The sequence below is a fragment of the Pteropus medius genome, unplaced genomic scaffold, assembly GCF_902729225.1.
Source record: "Pteropus medius unplaced genomic scaffold, Ma_sr-lr_union100, whole genome shotgun sequence".
NCBI lineage: Eukaryota > Metazoa > Chordata > Mammalia > Chiroptera > Pteropodidae > Pteropus > Pteropus medius.
Window position 1 is genome coordinate 11,074,956 of NW_024349799.1, and position 25,308 is coordinate 11,100,263.

General features: G+C 37.6%; 1 protein-coding gene and 2 pseudogenes across 6 annotated transcripts in view; 1 reads left to right on the forward strand and 2 right to left on the reverse strand.

The window, feature by feature from the left end:
• Positions 1 to 13,961: 13,961 nt before the first annotated feature.
• LOC120621268 (uncharacterized) lies at positions 13,962 to 14,080 on the forward strand (annotated as a pseudogene).
• Positions 14,081 to 21,156: 7,076 nt separating this feature from the next.
• The window catches only part of RHOT1 (ras homolog family member T1), a 53,527-nt gene continuing 49,375 nt past the window's right edge, over positions 21,157 to 25,308 (reverse strand). For all 6 annotated transcript variants that reach the window (XM_039886019.1, XM_039886018.1, XM_039886015.1 and 3 more), the window contains one exon: positions 21,157 to 22,259. In XM_039886019.1, the coding sequence (XP_039741953.1) occupies positions 22,142 to 22,259 (118 nt within the window). In that variant the 3' untranslated portion in view covers positions 21,157 to 22,141. The remainder of the gene's footprint in view (positions 22,260 to 25,308) is intronic.
• LOC120621249 (uncharacterized) lies at positions 24,933 to 25,050 on the reverse strand (annotated as a pseudogene).

A 25,308-nucleotide genomic window follows, 5' to 3' on the forward strand; every position in this document is an offset into this window, starting at 1 on the left:
CAGTAAAACAAGATCTTTAAAAAGCCGAAAGAAAAAAACTGTGATGCTGGAATTCTTTAAAATATCTTTCAATAAGGAAGGTGAAATAAAGACTTCTCAGACATATAAGCTGAAAGAATTCATCACCGGCAGACCTGCATTATAGGAAATGCTAAAAGAAGACCTTTGGACAGAAGAAAAATGACATCTAATAGAAATCTGGCTCTATACTAAGGAACAAAGAACACCAGAAATAATAGATGGGTACTTAAGTATGTATCTTTTTTTCTTACTTAACTATCTTTAAAAGATAATCAATTTCTTAAAGCAAAAATCATAACAAATCGTAGGGCTTACAACATATGTGAAAGCAAAATATATGACAATAGTTGAAAGGCCAGGAGGGAGAAATGAAAGTATACAGTTGTAAGGTTCTTATATATTATGTAAAGTGGTATAATATCATTTAAAGGTAGATGGAAATAAGCTAAAGATATATACTATAAATACTAAAGCAACCACTAAAATAAAGCAAACAGTCATTGTTAGATTTAATTGGAAAAAACCACTACCCCACTACATGCTGTCTACAAGAAACTTACTTTAAATATAAAGATAAGTTAAAAGAAAATACCAATTCTACATGTTTTTTTCAGATAATTTAAATGGAGAGAATACTCTTCAACTAATTCTAAGAGGCCAACATTATCTTGACACATTACCCTAACACCAAAACCAGAAAAAGACATCATAAAAAATAAAATTACATACCAATATCCTTTATGATCACAGATTCATGAATTATTAAAATTTTAGCAAATCAACTCTAAAAAAGTTGGTATATAAAAAAGATAATACATTGTGACCGAATGGGGTTAATACCAGGAATGCAAAGTTGGCTTACCATTTGAAAATCAATGTAATTTACCACATTAACAGACAAAAAAAGAAAAACCACTGATAATCTCAATAGATGCAGACAATCATCTGACAAAAATTCAACATCTATTCATGATAAAAAAAAAAAAAACCTCTCAGGTGGTTGCTGTATTGAGAACAGAATGAAGGTAGGAAAATGGGGAAGCAGGGAGACCATTAGCCTATTACGGCAATTCCAGCTGGAGAAAGGCTAGGGAATGGGTAGGGAGTAAGAGAAAGAATGAAGCCAAGAAGGGTAACTCTAAGTTATTTGGTCTGAGCAACTGGGAAAATAAAGTTGCAGTTAATAATGATGGGGAAGATGGTGAAGGCAACAGGTTTTGGCGGGACAGATCAAAAATTTCATTTTGGACATGCTCAGTTTGAGATGTATGCTCAACATCCATGTTATGATATCTAGTAGGCAGTAGACATATAAATTTAAAGACAGAGAGAGAACACATTTGGGTTCCAAATTTGGAAGGCTTCAGCATACAGTTGGTGTTTAAATTCAGGAGAGTAAATGAAATCACCAATAGTCTAAGAAAAGAAAAAATAAAATGTCAAGGACTCAGCCCTGAGGCCCTCTGTTATTAAGAGATCTGATAGAGGAGAATCTAGCAAAGGAGACTGGGAAAAGTGGCCAATGAGGCAGAAAGAAAACCAGGAGCCAAGAAAAGAGTGTGTTTCAAGAAGGAAGCAAATGTGTCAAATGCTCTTGATGAGTATAAGATGATGGCTGAGAAATGACCATTGAATTTGTCAATGCGGAACCAATTGCAATGACATGGATGGACCTAGAGAGTATTAGCCTAAGTGAATTAAGTTGGACAGAGAGAGATAAATACCATATGATTCCACTTATATGGAGAATCTAAAAAAACAAAAAAAACAAAAAAACAGAAACGAACTCATAGAGACAGGGAACAAATTGGTTGTCAGATGGGAGAGGGGTTAGGGAGCTGGGTGGAAAAGGTGAAGGGATTAAAAAGTACAAATTGGTAGTTACAAAATAGTCATGGAGGTGTAAAGTACAGCATAGGGAATATAGTCGGTAACATTGTAATAAATACGTATGGTACCAAGTGGGTACTAGACTTATTGCAGGGGATCACTTCGTAAGTTATATAAATGTCTTACCACTATGCTGTACACCTGAAGCTAATATCATATTGAATTTCAACTGTACTTGAAAAAAAATTTTTTTTAAAGAATTCTGCAGTGTGGAGGTCATTGGAGATCCTGACGAGAGCAGTTTCAGCACAGCAGTGGAGGCGAAAAGCCTGATTAGAGTGGGTTCAAGGAAAAATAGGAACACCGATCCTTCATGAACTCTTCCAAAAAATGGTAGAGGAAGGAACACTTACCAAATTATTCTATGAGGCCAGTATTACTTTGATACCAAAAGCAGACAAAGACATCACAAAAAAAACCTCCTATAGAATAATATCCTTTATGCTATAGATGCAAACACGCTCAACAAAATACTAGCAAACTGAATCCAACAATATGTAAAAAGGATGTTTAGTGCTTTTTATATATAAATCCCATCATGACCTAGTGGAATTTATCCCAGAAATGCAAGATAGGTTCCACATACAAAAATTAGTGTAATATATCATATTAATGGACTATAAGATAAAAACCAAAAAATCATTTTAACAAATCAAAGAAAGCACTCAACAAAACCAAACAGCCTTTCATGATGAAAACACTCAACAAACTAAGAATAGAAGAGAATTTACTTAATCTGTTAAAGGAAATCTGTGAAAAACCCACAGCTAACATCACACTTAATACTGAAAGGATGGAATGTTTTCCTCCTAAGGCCAGGAATAAGACAAAGATGAGTATAAGAAATTCTAACCATTTCTATTCAACATTGTACTGGAGTTGTAGCCAGAGTAATTAATAAAAATAAATAAATAAATACAAGGCATCCAAATTGGAAAGGAACAAGTAAAACTATACACAGATGACATGACCTTATGTATAGGGAATCCTAAGGAAAACACACACACACACACACACACACACACACACACACACACACTATTAGAGGTAATACTGGCAAGATACAAGAATAACATGAAAATCAATTGCATTTCTATACACTAACAATGAGTAATCTGAAAATGAAATGAAGAAAACAACTTTATTTACAATAGCATCAAAGAGAACAAAATACTTAGGAATAAATTTAAAAAATAAAGTAAAAGACTTATATACTAAAAACTATAAAACATTGTTAAAGAATATAAAGAAGACCTAAATAAATAGAAAGACATCCCAAATTCATTGATTAGAAGGCTTAGTATCGTTGAGACGGTAATACAAATTGATTACAAATTCAATACAATCTGATCTACAAATTCAATACAATCCCTACCCAAAATCCCAGCTGGTTATTTTTGCATAAACTAACAAACTGATCCTAAAAATCACATGGAAATGCAAGGAACCCAGAAGAGTCAAAGCAATCTTGAAAAAAAAAGTACAAAGTTGAAAGACTCACAACTTCCAGATTTCAAGTTACTATAATGCTACGGAAATAAAGGCTATGTGGTACTGGCATAAGGATGAACATATGGATCAAGAAAATAGAATTGAGAAATAAACCTTTATATTTTTGACCAATTGATTTTCCAGAAGGGCACCAAGACTGTTTAATAGGAGAAGGACAGTCATTTCAACAAATGGGGTTGGGACAACTAAATATCCACACTCGAAAGAATGTAGTTGACCTTATAGCTCACATAACACACAAAATTCACTCAAAATGAACCAAATGTAAAAGCTAAAACTTTTAGAATAAAACATAGGTGTAAATCTTGGTGACTCTGGGTTAGGCAACGGTTTCTTCGATGTGATATCAAAAGCACAAACAGCAAAAGAGAAAAAAAATAGTTAAATTGGACTTCTTTAAAATTAAAAGCTTATATGCTTCAAAGGCCACTATCAAGAAAATGAAAAGACAACTCAGAATGGGAGAAAGTATTTGTAAATCAAATGTCTGACAAGGGTCTAGTATTCAGTATAACAAACTGTTACAACATAATAAGTAACAATTTTAACTGCGCAAAAGATTTGAATAGACATTTGTCCAACGAGGACATACAAATGACCAATAAACACATGAAAAGATGCTCAACGTCACTAGTCATTAGGGAAATGCAAATCAAAACCACAATGACATTCTACTTCACACTTACGAGGATGGCTATAATAAAAAAGGTGGACGACAGCAGATGTTTACAGTGGAAGAAGACAGGGGGAATGTAAAATATTGCAGCTGCTTTGGAAAACAGCCTGGCAGTTACTCAAAATGTTAAACATGAGTTGCTTTATGACCCAACAGTTCCACTCGTGGGTATATACTAAAGAGAAGTGAAAAAACTGGTATACAAATATTCATAGCAACATTATTCATAATAACCAAAAGGTAGAAACAACCCGCAAATTCATCAGTTGATGAACGGGTAAACAAAATGTGTTTATCTATGCATGGATATATCTATGCAATGGAATATTATTTGGCCATAAAAATGAAGTGCTGATACATGCTATAACATGAATGAACCTTGAAAACATGCTAAGTGAAAAAAGTCATACACAAAAAGCCACATATTGTATGATTCCATCTATGAAAGAATAGGCAAATTCATAGAGACAGTAGATTAGTGTTTGCCAGGGGCTTGGGCAGGGGGAGTGAGTAGTAATGTGTATGAGGTTTCTTTTGGGAGTGATGAAATGTTTTCGAATTAGATAGTGGTAAATATATTAAACACCAATGACTTACATACTTTAAACAGGTGAATTTTATGGTGTGTGAATTATATCTCATATTTTAAAGAGACCAAATAGGAGACGTTGGAGAAACTTTCAAGGAATGTTGTTGTAAAGGGAAACAGAGGAATGGGGACCAGAAGATAATTTTTTCATGTCAGATATTAACAATATGTTCATATAGAAAGATTCAGGAAAAAAGTTGATGATGCAGGAGAGAGGGAGGAAGGGAGAAAGGGGATGAGAGCAGGGACAGAGGAGTGAGGGAGGAGGGAAGGAGGGAGGGAGGGAGGGAGGGAGGGAGTTAATTAGTTGCTGGAGAATATAGGTGAGAGGGGCTGGAATCTAGTGCTGAAGTTAAGAGGGCTGCCTTGTGGACGGCTGATCCGTAGTAATGAAAAAGTACAACAGATATGTTCAAATGCAGGTAGATGGGTATATTTGCTGTGGGATCTTGAGGAAGTTCTCCTTGAACATCTTGCTTATAGCCTCCTGTTTCAATATATGCCCTCAAAGAAAGCAAACAGGCTTCATAGAAAACAAGCAAGCAAATCAATCCCCCCAAATCATTTAGCCCACTAGATTTAAAAAATTAATTCCACCCCAAACCGGTCATTCTTTTACCCTGAATTCTTTCAACAATTTTATTTATTTCTGTTATTTTAACCTATTTTTAAATTTTATTTCATTATTGAAGAGTAAATAAAATTCAAAAGGTACAGAAAGCAAATCTCTCTCCTACCTCTATCCCCAGTCCCCCTCCTTGAGGCCAGTTTATTGTATATCCTCCAAGAAATTATCTATGTATATGAAAGCATATGTGTGTATATTTGCATATATATCCTTCAACATTTTTTTAAACCACAAATGATATTCAAACTTACTGTTCTGCATCTTGCTGTTTTCACTGAATATATATCTTGGAGATTGTTTCATATCAGTACATATAGCACTACCTCATTCTTTTTCATAACTACTATGATGTGACAGTTTTAAATATGTTCAAAAAGTCTTTGATATTCCTTCCTCCAAGAGGCAAAGTTTGATTCCCTCCCTCTTAAGTGTGGGCTAGATTTAGTAACTCACAAATAGATTATGGCAGAAGCAACGTGCGTCCTCTGAGACTAGAACATAAAACACAATGCAGCTTCCTCCTTGTTCTCTATGTCTAGGGTGAAGTGAGCTGCCATGCCACCCAAGCAGCCCTACAGGGAGAGGCCCATGAGGTGAGAAACTGAGGCCTTCTGCCAACAAGCCATGTGAGTGAGCCATTTCAGAAATGGGTAGCTAAGGCCTACTCAAGCTTTCAGATCATTGCAGCCCTGGCTGGCAGTCTGACTGCAACTTAGTTAGGTATCCTGAATCAGAACCACCCAATGAAACTGCTCCTAAATTTCTGACCCACCAACACTTTGAGACAACAAATACATGTTTCTGACACATGTGACCTGTCTCCTCCATTATTCCATCTCAATATGAAAAAGTCCTTGACAGCCATAATATAGCATATCTTGAATATAAAGTATAATGCTTTCTTGTCCCATTGTCTCTCCCTGCCTCTCCAACGATGATCAGCTCATACATCTGAATTTGCTCAAATCACATTGCTCTGCAGTCTAAGATAGTGTGGCATGTGGGGCTTTGAACCACATCTGTGCTGGCCTCTCATATATTCTGAGCTGATGATTTCCCACAGAGAAGTTGGTATTTTCATCAGTGCTTTCTTTCCACCAGCAAGTCTCTGGGTCAGTGTGAGAGTCATATAATTTTAAGTTTTTGAAATGTTTCCACTTCATTCAGAAACTGAAGTCAGCTAGGGAACAAATTTGGCTCTTTGGGCTTTCCTGTCTCTGTCCCTGATGTGGGCAGGCCTCCCTGAAGTGCAGAGACTTGTCAACTGTACTCTGAGGATGAAGATGGGGGGGTGGGGGGAAGGAATCTAGTCTTTTCCCTAGAGTGAGAAAGCAGCTAATAGCATCCAGATATTTTGAGATGAAACTGTTACCATGGGAATGTTTCCATATCGCTCCCTTAATAACGATGGGTAGAAACAATGGACAGTGCAGCTCTCAGACTTCTAGAAATAAAGGAAGCAAGGGAAGGAAAATGAAGCTGGAAGAACAGGTCCCAAATAAAGGATTGATTAGTTCTGTCAAAACAGCCTCCCAGGAGAATGGGGATTGTTTGCAGGGTAGCAGTTTTTCTCCAAAGGTCAGGATTCCCATATAAGCTGGTGGATGATCCTGAGGTGGAGGTAGGGGGCTGATTCTTCAGTATTGTTGGTTAGGGGGCTAAGTTGTTGCCCTTTCCTTCTGGGAATTTGTGTATGGGGCAGGGAGGAGGGGAGAACTTGAGACCTAACAAATCCTAATGCTTCTAAACACTTCTCTATTTCTGTCCTTGCAAGAGGTCAAAGTGCTTGAAGACTCCTCAAGTCCCAGGGCATCAGACTGTACCCTGAACGCAGAAGCACACTGATGCACACACATTTTCAACTTGCCACCCAGTATTTCCTATACTGTACTGCCCTCTACAAGGTCTCAGGAGTGATTTCCTAATCAAGAAGAGACCACTACCTTGCCCTCCACACCAAACTACTCATTGCTTGAAGCACATGGAGGGGTCTGCCAGCTCACTGCCAGCTGGGCTCCTGTCACTCCAGGACTTTGAGAAGTCAGAGGAAAGATGACTCATCGATAAGCAAAACAGGTCATCTTTTGTGACAGGCATTTTACCCTTGTCTACCATAATCCCATACTATAATCCTCAGAGGATTTGTTGGCTTGTTGTTTCTATTTTTTTGAGAATGAGCGCTCTAATAGAGCCATCCCGCCTACAAAATGAATGGGAATCCAACCTGCTGGCTGGTAATTTAAGAATGCATATTGATGAGTGGGTAAATCACCTCTTAAATATCATCCAAAGAGGAAAGAAATGGGTACCAAGTACCCCTGCATATGTGAACTGACCTAAGGCAAGAGGATGACAATGGATTACCTGCTCACCTAATCCTGTGTGTCAATGCCCCAACCTAGATTTGCTTGGCATGTCAGAAACTAGAGATTTCCTTTTTGGTCTTGACATCTCTAGTTAAAATACAATGTAAGCAACACTTGAACCATTTCCTGGATGTGGCAGGTGAAGGTTAATCCTTATAGAAGTGCAGTTTAAAGACCAGTAACCATATTGGTTTGGATGAACAACCAGAGGGCAGTGTCTTCCTTCTCTAAACAAACACCCAGTGAAGCAACAAATACAATTCTCTCTCACACATCTCCAAGAACTATACATTTGCTGTCCTAAAATGTATGGTTCACAAAGAGAAAATCAGTTTAAAAATTTGACCTCACGCAAGTATAAGTTCAGCCAAGAGAGTGAAGCAGGGAGCTCTAAAGATAGATGGTTCTATTAGCACAGAGAAACCAGCCCGGAGACACACAGGGTAAGCTTACTTGGTGGACTTCCCAAGCCGCCCCTTGTTTTGGGATCTCCACTGTCCAGGCTACATAAAGAAGGCTCTCTCTGGCAAGTGGCATGCCTCTCTTAATTCTTTCTGACTGCTGGCCAGGCAGAGCTTCTCCATTTGGGCTTTGAAGGTCATTTCTGGTAAACAGTAACTCTCATTCCCAAAATGTGAATCCTAAAATGTTGCAGGATCCTGACTGCAATGTAAGGTGCTATATCAGCACCTGGCTTATAATCTGGTATATGTTTTAGCTGCCACTTATACCTAACAGGTGACAACAGCTTTCATGCTGCTTGAGATGAACGCCTATTCTGTTCCAAGTCCATTATTACACAGTATATTTTTCAACTTCAGCTGCTGCTTTGACATTTTTTAATAGAAGTGTGTATCTAAATTTTTATATACCACACTAAAGGAAATTCCTTCGAAGAGGTGATTGGTGATCTCCAGCTCCAGAAGTTTGAGGACCACAGGCACTTGAATTCCTTCAGCCTAAGTGAAACTAACTAAATACTTACATATGACATGTTCAAAGTCCAAGTTGAACATGACCTCTTCCATAGCTTTTTGGGAGCTCTTCAATTTGCGAAAACTCCCCTTTTGCTTGAATTCCCATTGTATTTGATTTTATCTCTTATAGTTCTTATCATTTTCTATCTGTAGTAGTAATTTATTTACATATTATCTCTTGGAAGATAGAAATCTTCCCTTATAGCACTCTTCCCTACCGTAACTATTTCATTTTTATTTCTCACAACACCCAGCCCAGCACTTTACACACAGGAACTTCCACATACATGTTTCTGAATGAATGAATGAATGAATGAATGAATGATCAAGCAGTATGGAATCTCTCCTGATAAGTGTAGTGGTAGGAGAAAGATCCTTGAACTCAAGCCAAAGAGCCCAGTTGACTAGATGACTTAACTAAAGAAAAGCTCCTAGGCCTATGACCATTGGATCTGAATTATCTTAGTCCATCATTCTGTAGTTAGTTGATTTTACTGAGCGCTCTCCCCACAGCTCAGGTGTCAAGAGTTATCTCAGCAGAAAAAATGTTTGAGTTTCTCTTTAGTCTTATATCCTCACTCAGTCCAATAAGCAGTACTGACTCCTATAGAGTTTTAAGAAAAATAGCCTGAAGTTCATTTTATTTGCCTGTTCATTCATTCATTCAAAAATATTGAGCACTGACTATATGCCAAGTATCGTTCTAGGCACCGAGTACAGAGTGATGATTAAGACATCTGACATCGGTCTTGGTGATTTTTGAATCTGATACCAAAAGCAAAGGCAACAAAGTAAAAATAAGCACGAGGGACTACTAAAAACTAAAAAGCTTCTGCAGAGCAAAGGAAATCACCAACAAAATGAAAAGGCAACCTACTGAATGAGGGAAAATATTTGCAAATCATGTATCTAACAAGGGGTTTTTAATATTCAAAAAATATAAAGAACTTGTATAGCTCAAGAGCAAAAAAAACCAAACACTCTGATTTAAAAGTGGGCAGAAGGTCTGATAGACATTTTTCCAAAGACATACAGATGGCCAACAGGTACATGAAAAGATGCTCAACATCAGTAATCATTAGGGAAACACAAAATAAAACCACAATGAGATATTATCTCACACCTGTTTGAATGGCTATTATCAAAAAGACAAGAAATTAGAAATGTTAACAAGGATGCGAAAAAAAGAGAATCCCTGTGCACTGACGGTGGGAATGTAAATGCTGCAGCCACTATGGAGGTTCCTCAAAAAATTAAAAATTTGATCCAGCATGATCCAGCAATTCCGCTTCTGGGTATTTACCCAAAGAAAATGAGAACACTAACTCAAAAAGCTGTATGTGACCCCATGTTCACTGCAGCATTATATACAATAGCCAAGATATTGAAACAACCTAAGTGTCAACCAGTGGATGAACAGATAAAAAAGGTGTGGTACATATATACAAATGGAATATTATTCAGCAATAAAAAATGAATCTCATTTGCAACAACATGGATGGATTGAGGGCATTATGCTAAATAAGTGAGACAGAGAAAGACAAATACCATATAATTTCACTTATACGTGAAATCTTAAAAAAAAAAAATCCTGAACTCATAGACACAGAGAACAGATTGGTGGTTACTAGAAGCAGGTGGTGAGTGAGTGGTGGGTGGTGGGTGAAATGGGTGAAGGGGGTCAAAAGGTACAAACTCCCAGTTATAAATACATCATAAGGATGTAATGCACAGCATAGCTACTATAGTTAATACTGTACTGCATTTTTCTCCCCCTTTAATTCCTCCCCACCTCACTTCCACCCATGACCTATGGATGTTGCCGTTTCCCCTTAAGAACTGGATCTCTGAAGGCGGGGTGTCCCCTCCCACACGCTCACAGCATGCACCTGGGGTCAGGTGCACCCGGGGTATGGTCCATGGCTTCACCTGGGGCGTGAACTCAGGACCTTCTGTGTGTAAAGCAGACATGCTAACTACTACACTATGGGGCCACCCCTGTACTGCATATTTGAAAGTTGCTAAAAGAGTAGAACTTAAAAGTCCTCATCATAAGAAAAAATTGTAACGATGTATGGTGACAGATGTTAGACTTATTGTGGTGATCACTTCATGATATATACAAATATTGAAACATTATGTCATGTACCTGAAACTAACATAATGTTATATGTCAATTATATCTCAATTAAAAAAAACAGACAAGGCCTTACTTTCACAAAGCTTACTTGCAAGTAGCGGGGAGACACTCAAAAATGCAAGAATATCCATGAGAGAAAATAAAGGACACAGGTGGTGAGATGCTAAGAATTCAGGACGATGTTTTTATGAGCTTTTTTAGATTAGATGGTCTGGAAATGTTCCTCTCTGGGGAGGTGACATTTAAACTGAGGTGTGAATGACAAGAATGAAGCAGCTTTGCAAAGACTGGAGGGGAGAGCATTCCAAGCTGGTGCAAAGGCTTTGAAGCAGGCACACAATAGGTCTAAAAATGGTAGGGTCAGGGAAGCATGCAAGAAGCAACTCCGGTAGGTTTTATAAGGCAGAGCAAGGAGTCTGGGTTTTACTTGTGATAAGAAGACACTAAAACAATTTATGCACATTTGTGGCCAGATGGTTGCTGCAAAGAGGATGGATTTTAGAAGGGAAAGAATGGAAGAAGGAAATCAACAGTTGGGAAGTTAACTTGTATTTAGTCCAGGTGGGAAGTCATGGTGGCTTGGACTTTAGATGGTAGTAGGGAAGATGAAGGTAAGTGGACACATACCTGTTTTAGAAGTAGAGTCAAAAGGACTTCTTGACAGACTGCATGTGTGATATGGAGCAAAAGATAACTTCCAGATTTTTGCCTTGAGCAACTATGTAGATGTTGATATACTCTGTCAAAATGGGAAACCTGAGAAAGAGGCAGTTAGTGCTGGATATCAAGGGTCCTGTTTAAGATGCCTCAGATATCCAAGAGAAACAGCAGGCAGGAAACTGGGAATAGGAGTGTAGATTTCTGGAATGAGATCAGGGCTGGTCATACCGATTTGGTAGTCGCTGGCAGATTGAATTTAAAGTCAGGGGGCTGCTAGTAGCAATAAGCTACATCTCATGCCAAGATCTTGGTTTCTAAACACTATTCTCCAATAAAATGAAGCAGAGTTCCTTGGAGAAATGGCTGATGTCAGTCAGGACTAGGACAGAGAAAGTACAGGATGATGTCTGGGAAGTATACAGTTGCCTGAAACAACTTATGGGGCCAGAAAGTAAGGAGCTCTCGGAAAATAATGGGCCCATAAGCCAAGCTGAAAGTGCTCCCAGAGGTTAAAGTGGGATAACAACAGATTAGCAACAAAATAATGATAGTAATGAATTATGACCCATAGAATAAATATCCATGAGTCCATATTGATATACATAATTAAATGAAAGAAAAGGCATTGTTCTCCCATATAGTATAATTACAGTAATATAAATAAAAAATTTGGCAAATATCACAGCAACAACTATTCTGGGCAAGATCAGTAATAGTCAAAATTACAATGAGATACCACTTCACACTCACTAGAATGATTACAATAAAAAGAGACAGATAATAATAAGTGCTGGCAAGGATGTGAAGATACTAGAACCCTCACACATCGATGGTGAGAATGTAAAATGGTGCAGCCACTTTGGAAAGCAGTTTGGCACTTCTTCAAAATATTAAAAGACTTACCAAAGGGCACAGCAATTCTACTCCTAGGAATATACTCAAGAGAAATGAAAACACATGTTCACAAAAACACTTGTATACAAATTTTCATAGGTGCATTATTCATACTAGTCAAAAAAGTAGAAGCAGGAGGTGGGGAAATGGCAAAGATAATAGAGGTTGTTCATTCCTCTCGCGACCAAATCAAAGTTGTGACAGAAACATGGAGCAAACGGCAAGCAAAGTCGCCTAGGATATACACAAACAGGAGTACTACAGAAGAGGGAAAACAAATGGCATAGTTGATAGAGGCTCTGTTCATCCCTCTGGCAGCCAAATCAAACTTGTGACAGAAACAAGGAGCAAGAAGCAAGGAAAAATCGCCTGGGATCTAGATGAACAAGCCATACAACTAGGAAGAGAACTAAGAAATCATCCTGCAATGGCAGAAGATAGGACAGGGCAAGAACGTCGGGCTGCCCGGTCTCCAGCGGCTGAGTGAGACGGAGGCTGCAGCAGCAGCAGCAGCAGCAGCAGAAGTCTCTTAAAGGGGCCGCATCAGCGAGCGGATTTTCATGGTGATGGACCCGCTCCCTCTGAGCACCAGTGCCAATTCGGCTGAACGCAGAGGGTACCAAGGACTTACAGGGAGAAATTGTGAGAGTGAGGGCAGAGGTGAGACTCGCTCTGTACAGAAGTGCCAGCAGGATCCATTGTTCCCTGTTGAGCCCTCCCACTCCCAGTGTGCAGACACAGCGCCACCACAGCCTTGACATCATCAAACTGGATAAGAGAGGTCACTCCACCCAGAAGATTCCCTGAAATCCCGCTTCTTCCAACTCACGACCCCACCCAAGCCACATCCAGGTATATCCTCAGCGAGTCAGATGCTCCTTGTTGAGCAGCACCTAGACTCACACTGGAGGCAACTAGCCTTGGTTTCTAGTGTGGCTTTTTGAGGCAACTATAAGCACAGCATCTGTGGTTTGCTTGCTGAATCTTAACAGGTGGCCCCAGAGGGGTAGAGGCTTGGGCTAAATTTGGCCTGCAGCTGAACCCCTCTTAGGATTGTGCCATTGGTCATCTACTTCACAAATCCACACTAATAAGACTGGGAGACTTAGGAGCTTTGCTCAGTACATAGAAACAGACACAGAAAGGCAGCCAAAATGGGAAGACAAAGAAGCAGAAACCATATGAGAGAACAGAACAGAGATCCAGATATAATGGAGTCAACACTGGTTATAAAGATGCTCAATGAACTTTTGGGAACTGTAGATAAATTCAGTGAGAACTTCAACAAAGAGATAAAAAACATAAAAATGGAAATGGAAATTATAAAAAGGAACCAGTCTGAAATGAAGAACACATTATCTGAGATGAGAAGTATATTAAATGGAATAAAGGAATAAACAAAGCGAATAAAGAAGAGGATCAAATCCCCTATGTGGAGAATGGGAAAGCTAAGGACATGCAATCAGAATGGCAAGAGATGAGATACCAAGACTATAAAAATAATTTAAGGAGCATATGGGACACTATTAAGCGTCCAAATATCCATCTGATAGGCGTAACTGAAGAAAATCAAGATGTTGAACAGCTGTTTGAAGAAATAATGATGGTGTCTACAGCAATGCCACCCTGAACGTGCCCAATCTCATCTGATCTCCAAAGCTAAGTAGGGTTGGGCCTGGTTAGTACTTGGATGGGAGACCACCTAGGAAGACCAGGTGCTAAAGGCATTAAAAAAAAAGAAAATAAAAGGCAGAATGATGGAAAACTTCCCTAACCTGGTGATGGAAATGGACATAAAACTCCAGGAAGCTCAGAGAATCCCAAAAACCAGGGATCCAAAGAGACCCGGACAAAGACACATCATGATTAAAATGCCAAAGTTTAAATACAGAGAAAGAATATCAAAAGCAGCAAGAGAAAAGCAGATAGTTACCTACAAGAGAACACCCATAAGACTGGTATCTGATTTCTCAAAAGAAACTACGCAGGACAGAAGGGCTTGGTAAAAAAAATATTCAACATGATGAAAACCCAGGATCTACGACCAAGAATACTTTATCCAGCAAAGCTATCATTTAGAGGTGAAGGACAAAGAGCTTCCCAGACAAAAATAAGCTAAAGGAATTTATCAACACCAAGCTAGTATTACAGGAAATGTTGGAGGAACTTCTTTAAGAAGAAAAAACATGTATCAAAAACAGGAATAAAGAATGGTAACAACTACATTCCTATCAATAAGTACCTCAAATGGAAAAGAATTAAGTGCTCCAACTAAAAAGTAGAGTGGATGAATGGATAGGAAAACATGACCTCTACATGTTGTCTACAAGAGACTCACTTCAGATTAAAAGACACACACAGACTAAAAGGAAGGGGATGGAAAAATATATTGCCTTGATGGACCTAGAGAGTATTGCATTGAATGAAATGTCAGAGAGAAAAAGACAAATATCACATGATTTCACGTACATGTGGAATCTAAAGAACAAAATAAACAATAATAACTACAAAAACCAGAAATAAATTCATAGATAGAGAATATTTTGAGGGCTACTAGATGGGAGGTGGATTGGGGGGACGGTGAAAAAGGACAAAGGTATTAAGAGGTACAAATGGATAGTTACAAAATAGAGATGGAGGTTTAAAGTGCAGCATAAGGAAAATAGTTAATGATGCTGTAATAAATATGTAAGGAGGAAGAAGGGTATTAAAATAGTGGGGTGATCACTTTGTGAGTTATGCGGATCTCTAATCACTATGTGTACAACAAACATTCTATGCCAACCATAATTGAAAAAAACTCACTGAATTGTACAATGTAAATACACGCAACTAATTGTCTATTATATTTCAATAAAGCTGGAAAAAAGTAGAAATAATCCATCAACTAATGAGTAGATGTGGTATATACATAAAATGTAATATTCATCTCCTTCACTCCAAAAAAGAAATGAATGCTACGTGCTATGTGAATAAACTTTGAAAACATTCTGTTATGTGAAAGAAACCAGTCACAAAAAAACAAATATTGTATGACTCCATTTATGTGTAATGCTCAGAATTGGCAAATCTTATTATTATTTTGCCACTTTTAAAATGTTTCAGATTATTTCAAAATAAAAGTTAAAAATATAAAATCAAAGTGCTCAATGAGATTATCTGGAGACAGATTATACAGAGAGGATAAGGGAACTCAAGACAGAACCTTGGGGTATACTAACACTTTTAGGTTGAACAGGAGTTGAACATCCAACAATATAGGAAATTCAGCTATTTGTGCTGCTGGCCAAGACAATAGGGTTGAAGAACATTTTATTGGTCCCAATACTCAAGACAGCTTAATCAAGACATTTCTCAGATACATGGAGAAAAAACAAAGCTGGCTGTCACCCATGCCTCTCCTGCTTGCCCAGACTCAACGGCAACGGTTCAGCTCTGCTTAAGTGTAGGAGAGACAGGAGCTTGCCACTCAGTGGCGCTTGCTGTGGGGATGCACATTTCCTTTTCTGGGGAAAGAGGAAGGTGAAATTAAATCCACTGGGATGGAGCTCTGTGACTGTGCACAACGATCCTAATCTTCATTTTAGAGGAAAAAAATATCAAGTAATTTGCACAATGAATGTGGCAAAGTTAGGATTCAAACTTGAGTTTTAGCTCTTAAGTCCATGCTTTTCCACTCCTCTACCCACAATCTAGTGAACTTCCAATACCACTAAGGGATCGTTTAGATTCCAGGGCTGCTAGTCAGTGTTTCCACAAGGGCTACAGTGACTGAGTAAAGTTGTTTCTCAAACAAAGGATGCATAAATCAAGAAAATTAAGTAAGACAAAAGCAGATAGATACATAAAGTACCCCTGGGTACTTTAGGTGGGAGCACTACAGGTGGGGCTAAGATCCGAGACTCAGTTCACTGCCAGGAAGGCACAGACAGGCAGGTCGGAGACTGGTTGGCTATGCCAGGTTCAGTTTCTCAGGGACAGGGGAAAGGACAATTTGCTGAGACCTGCTTACCACGTCACTTCCTCGCTTCAAACCCTTCAATGGAATCTCTAGAGAGGGTAAAGAAGATGGTCTCTAGACAAAGCTCAGGGGAGGGGAGGGGTGCCAAGCTGAGAAAAGTGGGGATGAAGGGGACAGACGCTCTCTGAACACCAGGACTCAGCTCCTGGATTCTGGCAGCTTGGCCTTGACCCTCCTGAGACCTAAAGGATGAGGAGCTGGGGTTTTAGACAGAGGGAGCATCTGCAAAGCTCCCAACACAGAGTGAGCGAGGTGCATTCTTAGGACTGAAAGATCTCTTCGACTAGTGTCATCCATGGGAGAGCGCAGATATGACTGCGAAAAAGGTCTGGGGCCAGGTCTGCAGGGTCCTGTTTACCACCTTAAGATTTGAATTTCATCATAAGAGGAAAGGGAAGACATTATAGAGTTTGTTCTCTTTTAATCAAAATTATACTTACACATAATTGTCTTTAAAAAAAAATTTAACTGTTAACTTAGCTATCCAAACAGACTGTAATCTCTTTGAGGGCAAAGACTGTATATTGAGTGACTTCAGCTTCCTCAACGTCTAGTGAAGTGGTCTTAAACTTCAGCATGCATCAGAATCACAGGGCCAGTATGTGTGTAGGGGGGTTGTCAACGCAGATTTTGCAAGGCCCCAACCTCAAATGTTCTGATTCAGTAGGTCTGAGGTGGGGCCTGAAAATTGTATTACAAGTTCCCAGGAATTGTGACCACACTGAGAATCTGGGGGAAAAATAAGAGGCTGAGAGGAAATTAGTAAAAAGAATAAGTGAGTGTGTGAAGACACACTCGGCCACTTCCACTCTAAAGGTATACAGAAGTGGCTGGGATGGAGAAGCTGGAATTATGGAAATCCCAGAGGCAGATTAGAGAAGTAAAAATAAAAAATCGTTAGTGATAAAACCTTATTCTAGGAGTTTCCCCTTTATTAATGCCCCCGTCTCAAAGTATTTCTCCATTTATAAATAAAAGGTAAAACAGTATTTTCTTCAAAGTTAACAATTTAAGAACAATTAAACAAAAATCATAAAGAGTGCTTTTAAAAGAGTAGTTACATCCCTACTTCCCTCAATTACCTATTCCTGAAATAAACCTAACCACCAAGTCTGCACTCCTCTAAATAGACATCATCAATTACCTGGTGACAGCTACCAGAAGTGAAGGCAAAATGCCTCTGAGGGATTGAAAGGCTTCCAGAAAATCTGCTTTGCCAACTTTAACCCTTCTTAGTAATAGAAATGTCAAAACTTTTTTTTTTTCCTTAGGCCTAGCCTTTTAAACTGAACATACTAAAGTATGTATAAAATTTACTAAAGGTATAATATCAAGTTAAAGGCTGGCTCCCACAGTGGAAAGAGTACTGAACTAGGAAGTGAGGACACCTGGGTTCTAATCCTTGCTCAGGCACAGACTAATAGTGTGGCTTTAGGTAAGTCACCTCTGCTTTTTGTGCTGTTATGCTACAAAAGTACAGAGTTGGACAGATGATCTTCCTGGTCTAACTAACCCCTGAAATTTTGACTTTCGAATCTAAAGAAATAAGAAGCATGATCACACTGTAATGTGCACAAGGGGCAGATTCCCCAGATAACTAGAGTTCAAACTAAACATCCTCGTAGGGCTCTTTCACCTTCCAGGGATGCCAATTACACACAACCAGACAAATGGAAAACAAATATGGATGATGTACCAAAAGAATAGCTCCAGGTGAGTGCTCAAAGTGGAACTGACGCTCCCTTTACCTTCTGAGTGCTACACTGCCCTCCAGATGAGCCTCTCTGCTGGGCCAGACCACCCCGTTCTGGTGAATAATACCATCATTAAAGTGAAAACAAATTAAATGCATGTTACGGGTTCAAACTGTTTCTCTACAAATAAAGCATGACTATAGTAGCTTTATAGTACTTCCTAGTATATTATACCTTTTCAAATTCCAGAACAAGGTAAAAAAATTTTAACCAATTTAAATGCTGCTATGCATTTACTACTACCATATTTACACAAGGGTTTGGTCAAATCTGGCCCACAGCCTGTTTTTGCACAGCCTGTGAACTAAGAATAGTTACATTTTTAAGTGGTTAAAAAAAAAATCAAAATAATATTTTGACAAGTGAAAATTATATGAAACAAATTTCAGTGCCTATAAGTTTTATTGGAATGCAGTCACGCTCGCTTGTTTACATATCATCTACGGCTCCTTTCTCATTATGGCAGAATTGAGCAGCTGCAAAAGCCTCAAATATTTACTATCTGGACCTTTACAGAAAATGTCTGTTACGCCTAAGTTATACTACAGCATATATATCCATATAATCCTAATAATAAACACTTCCAAGGGTTATTTGATTATAAAAGGCTTATATGTAAACTATGAATAGGAAAATACTGAAAGAGGAAAAAGAATTCTTGTGGAATTTGGATATATGGATGTATGATGATAATATTGACAATGCCTCGTGTGCATCAACATACAGCTTTCAAATCCAGAAGGAATGATAATTTCTCAATTTCACTGACTCTCTGCTAAAGGAGATTAAAATCTACAGACCAAATGCTATCCTTGGAAAATACAACTAGGAACCAGAATGGCACTATGAAATTAGGAAGTGTTTCCTACTGATGACAAAATCTCGCCTTCTAGTAAGGTGTCTATATTTTCTGAACCCAAAATAACTGGGACAAATGGTCTGATAAGTGTGAGTGTGCCACAGGAGGCAAGAGGATGTAGTTTTTTAATTTGGGATATATAGAGAAATCTGAGATACTCACAGGTAAGACTTCCACAGAGCTAAGGGCCAAACAGGTTAACAGACATTTGCTCTTACTGATGAAGACTTTTGATAGAGTTATAAGAAAACAAGAATTACTTGCAAACTTAGAGGTTTTTAACACGTGGATCATTGGGACTGTGAATCTGGGGATTGAGGTTTTTGGAGTGGTCAGCATTCTCATACTGTAAACATCATATAAATTGAGCATCTCGACATGTGGTATTTCTCAAAAAGTACCTAGCCCTCAACTTCCTAAAAACACACGGACTATTAAAAATTAAAGGATGCTGCCAAATACATGTTAATAAAAACTAGGTCACATACTCATTTTTAAGATTTGCACATATATTTAAAAGACACTTTTATATTGACTTTTACTAGTACAATTCAAACAAAAGGGCCATTAATACTAACACTAGTTCTATTCTGAGGGCCTGTTTAGGAAAGATTTATGGTCTACACAGAGTTTGAGCACTTACCTCTGCCCCACTGCCCCGCCCCCCTACTATTTATTATTCAGTTGCCTTCCCTCAGGTCAGAAAAGTTCTCATTTCATTCAGGACTGACTCATCAGTATACTTCACCTTTGGTACCTTCCCTCTGACTGGTGATACAGAGATACAACCACCCTCCTACCTCTTCTTTCATAGGCCATTTCAGAATGGTTATGTGCTCCCCAAACTCCTAACATCAGAGCCCACACCTATATAGCATTTATAAACTCTGACAATGTGGGATATTGCTCCTTTTATGATCAAATGTGAAAGAGAAAGCTATTGTGAATGGCAAGAAGCAATAGACCTTTGATGTGCTAAGCAAGACTAGGTTACCGCATTATGCCACTGGACTATAAACCTTCAAAGGAATGTTTCTTCACATCACTACTTCACTATTCATTAAAACATGGTAGCAAGCAGCCTCAGAATTGTCCATTTAAAAGATAATGCAATTGGTGCAAAGTGAAATTTCCTTTCAATATTCAAGTTCTATTTTCCTAATTTTTCCTTAGTTATACTCTTACAGCTTGCATATTCTGAGCAACTGTAAAAGCCAGAAGAAGCCTATTACTGTACTTATTCACGTATGTTTTCACATTAACTAGTCTCTAAAGTGGATATGAAATGAAAAATATCTGCACATGCCTATAGGTTAAAAAGAAACCAGTGAGCATTCCCTCTACAAACCTGCCCTGCCTAGACTGACAGTAAAGGAAGGCTGCTAGGCTTGTTGAGAGTGGGTAAGAATACAGGGCAGCTACAGATTTGTTTTCTATGAATCAGGCACTTAAGCTCAAATATAAAGTTTAAGAGAGAAAAATCTAAGTATACAAACACACCGTGACTTTCCATCTCTTGACAAACTACTGTCTTTCCTCTGTTTCTCACAAACACAACAATCTATAAGGAATAGTCATTTAAAATATTTTAGTCTGAACAGGGAAGAACTTGGAAGGAAAGAATTAACTCATTGAAAGGTGTATAACTGACAAATTTACTTGGTAAATAGAAATCTCAGAAAATAATGAAAATGAGGAGTCACCAGATTGTTCCTTAATTTTCCTTTCCCTCAAATTTAGAATAAAAATGGGGGGAGGGGAGAAAGGGAAATAAGCAAGTAAATATGGCACACATTACTTTACAAGCTTATAGCTAGTAAGTTATACTTCTACTAGCTGCTTAAGAAGTGTGATCTTATGAGAAAACATTCCTCAGAATAGTAAATAGAGAAAAAAGCCCTGTTAAAGGAGAAAATAAACATGTAATCAGAGCAGAAACCACATTAGTTAGGTATGTGGAGGGGAAAACAATTGGCCTTTTCTAAGAATAGATTTCCCACAACTTAAAAATAATTTCCCCTTATACATACAAATCTTACTTGTCTTCTTTCCTAATTAGTATTATGTTTTTGTATAAAAAATAATTTTCAAGGTAAGAAAGATAGAAACCACAGGATCTCACTCACATCTGTACAGAAATATTTACTTTGTAAGACAAAAAACTCAAGATCACAGTACACAGTGGTTATTTATTTAAATACTTGAAAAGGTCGATGATGAAAAAAATAGGTTTATCATGAGAGTTTATATTCATTAGATTTATTTTACCATTTAAAAAAGTGCTGCTTCTAGGTTATCCTAGCCAGATACAGAACACTTCATGATACATGCAGCTACTGTAATATACTATAATAGACACAGCCATTATAGAATGATTTACACTTTGGGAGGAAATTCAACAGTAGTAATGGTGACTGTTTATTTAAACTAAAAACATTGATAATATACAAATCTTTTTTCTCATTTGATTGAAAGGGCTATAAAATTCAACATACTGACAAAAGCAGCAACATAATCACATAAGTAACACCTCTAACTGCCTTTAGCTTACTCCTTCCTTAAAGGAAAGCCTCACACTCAGCTATACAATTTCTGGACTGCATGATGGCTTCAAGGGTGGCTTACCATAAGTGACTGAAAGTTGTTTTGGTAAGCTGACACTGACCCCTTTGTTTTTAAAAACGGAGAGAAATGGCAAATTGTGCCTCATGTCCCTAACAAACCCCAAAATCATTCTGAGTAAATGTGAAATAAATAAGTGATCCATGAGTAAATACAATCTCTGAGCTGACTTAAACCTAACAGAGTGAGCCAACTGAGCACTAGCAATACCATGTAGAAACATCTAGAAACATCATTTCCAGAACTCAGTTTAGGAGACCATATCTTGCCTGAATATGTACATTATTTACAAAATATTCCCTTTTGGCCTCTGGAATTTAGCCATTTTAGTTTGGCTGTTAAGCTGTTTCTTTCCATATGTTAGTTAATACTGCAGTTATAACTATCATTAAAATACTCTTATGCATGAATTACAAATATTAATAAAGTAACTCTGCATGTATAAATATGTCAATATTCCTAGCAGAATTTAAAGCATTCAGAATGTACATAAAAGTATTTTTTTTTTGGTAGGGGCCAGTATTTTTTTTAATCATCGTTGTTTCAATAATGCTTTGTACATAGCAAAGCCCAAAACTGCAAAAACAGTAGCACCAAAACTTGCTCGAAGCCAAAACGTGGAGCTCTTGAGGTCAGCTTGTGTCACGTGCCTGTAGTCAGAAAATATAATTAATGTGTGAAACATGATTAGTATGAAAATACCAGTTAATTAACAGTCTACTTTTAGGGAAGTATTAGCACACTTGTCAGGCTAACTGCATACAGTAATGCTTACCAAAAAACATTTATCAATATAGCCATGTATATATTGCTTAGATAATCCTTATCTCATAATGTAGACATGAATAAAAACAAATGTCTTTACAATTAGCTACTATTTGGGAGCAAACGTTTTAAATTTTATACATTTTCTTCATATGAGAAATGGAGAACTTAGACAAATCAATCTATCACTTTTTAATACTACCATGCTCTTTCAAAATGAGATGTAAGACTGAGATCTCATAATTTTGAGAGTCAATTTCATGGAACTTAATATACACTCTCTAGTCTCCAGGAACTGAAAGCTAACTTGTAAGCAGTTAAGCGACAAGTGACAATACTTTTCTAAGAGCAATGCTTAAAGTCAATTTTGGAAACATTGAGCCCCATAAAAATTCACCATAGAAATACCAAAGGGAGTTGGGAAGATACCAGTTTGTATTAATTTGGCTACTGCTAATTAATGAAAGGAAAAAACAAACAAATCCTGGTAATAGTTAGACAGGCAGTGATGATACCAACCAAAAGATGTAATGTAACATGATGGACTGAAAAGTAAATGATGTTTAAAAAAAAAAAAAAAGCTATGTTGTGCATGACAAGAACAGGGACAGCCTGTACCACAAACTGAGTTTGTGAGCATGCTCAGTTAATAACACTGCTAAGCACTCTCAAGAGTCTCAAGTATGACAGCTTACCACAAAGAGGATAAAGCTCTAAAGCAAAGGCTAGAACATTTTATTCAAGTGTCACTGAAGTTTTAGTTAAGTGAATACAATTGAGGTAATGTAGAAAACTTAAGAGAATTAAGACCTTAGAGAGACTGGCTAGTTTAGGTTATTTTACAACTAAGTTAAACGAACAGACTGAAGAAAAAGTCAGATATCATTAAAAGACCAAGACACCGACATATGCAAAAAGAGTTAAGAGCCAAGAATATAAATTGTACAAAACTACTTTGCCTCAATAACAGTGGGAGTGAACAATCAGATTAGTTATCACAAAATGCGATCTGTAAATCCATAGAAACAAGTCTATACCATGAGTGCTCCATGCTTATCACCATGGCAAAACAACACACAGCACTCCAATTTCTTATCTTGCCCAGTTTCTATTAAAAAAAGATCGCTCCTTATATAATTATTATTTTACAAAGCAAAGTGATAACACAGGTTCATTCCGCCTTGCAAGTTAGTTCTTTCAACAGGCAATGTTTTATTTTTATATTTGAAGTTAGGGAAGAGAATACTTAGGTTTTAGTTTTTCCAGTTGGAAAAACTCCAAGAAGGCCAACCCACTGGTTGTGGGAAATGTTACCTGGCTTCAAGAAAAAGTGGACCATGAGATGACTCCATGAAGATGGAATCTTCAACAGAGCTGATGGCGTGCACTTGGTGAGTAATACTGCCTTCGTCGTCTGCTAACAGCATGGCACCCCACTCAGCTACCCGGGCTCTTAACCTTTTATACACATGCACACAGTTTGCAGTTCACAGCAGAGCTCACAAAAGGGGACTGAAAATAACATCTCTCAATTAAACATCCCACACAGAAATTGAGTTGCCACCTATATGAAGCATCTCATGCTTTCTATATTTAAAAATAAATATATTCTACAGCAAATTGCCAAACTTAAAAATCTATCTATATGTACTCTTTAAAACACTCAAATACTAGGCAAGGAAACCTAAGGCTGTTACATACATCCTCTATATATCCCTCGGAGGCTGGTGGTGGTCTTTCAAGAGAAGCCCTTGAAACCAATATCCTAAGCAGTACCTGCCAATATGTGGTGATGCTAAGTATTCATACAAAATGAGGCTAACAACTATTAGTCGTGAAGTTTATAGATGCTTCTAATTTCAGACTACCAAAAACTACAAAATACACCTGTGAAAAATTGAGCCCAACATGTCAAACTCATAGACTGTCATGAACCTATGATGAGAGTTTCAAAGTTTACAACTCCAAGTCAATAGTGATGTATAGAATTTGAAGCGAGAACACAGGCTAAAAGTGCATTAGAGCTTTTGCTTCAAACTTTGCTATCTCTGTGTTTTTTGTGCATTTCCACTGATAGAAGATTTTTTGAAAATTTTTTTCACGTTTTTTTAACTTAGGGAAAGAAAGGGGTTAGGATTAAAGCTAGCTATAATTACATTAACATCAGTCAAAATAATTTCTCATAAATATTCAAGTATAGAATCTGTTGCACACAGCTCCCTTTATCGTATTTTAAGAAACTATTATCATTCACTAAATAATATATTCTGACTGACTTTATTGCTTAGTTTTCTCTTGCATTTCAAAACAGTAATTGTTATTTTCCCCTAGCTATAGTATAAGCTTCAATAGGCAAACAGCAGTTCATATTTATATATGACAAACAATATAGATACATGCTCAAGATGTATCTAGTTAAAAACTCAAGGTAACTATTTATTTGTTTATTTGTTTGTTTGTTTGTTTATTTTAGGCGAGGCAACCCTTGGTTGACCTCACAGACTGTAAGGACCTTGTCAATTTACAACCCCTTATTTTGTTTGTTTGTTTATTATTTATGACTACAGCACCTGGTCTTCCTAGGTGGTCTCCCATCCAAGTATTTGCCAGGCTCGACCCTGCTTAGCTTCCGAGATCAGATGGGATCGGGCTTGTTCAGGGTGGCATGGTGTAGACTCAACGCAACTATTAACTCATATGACATATTTCAATGATTCCATCAACGTTATAGTAGTTTTTTTGACACTTTTAGACATGAAAAACTACACTTCCAGACATGGAAAGCTACTTAGAGAACTATTTTATGCCTTTATCATGTGCATTTACAAGCTGCATTAACCTGGCTCCACTTATAAAAAAGAAAGCATTTGTAACGCATGGCACATTTGTCATTGCTTAGCTGACAACATCTGAATAGAGAATAGTGCAATCTTA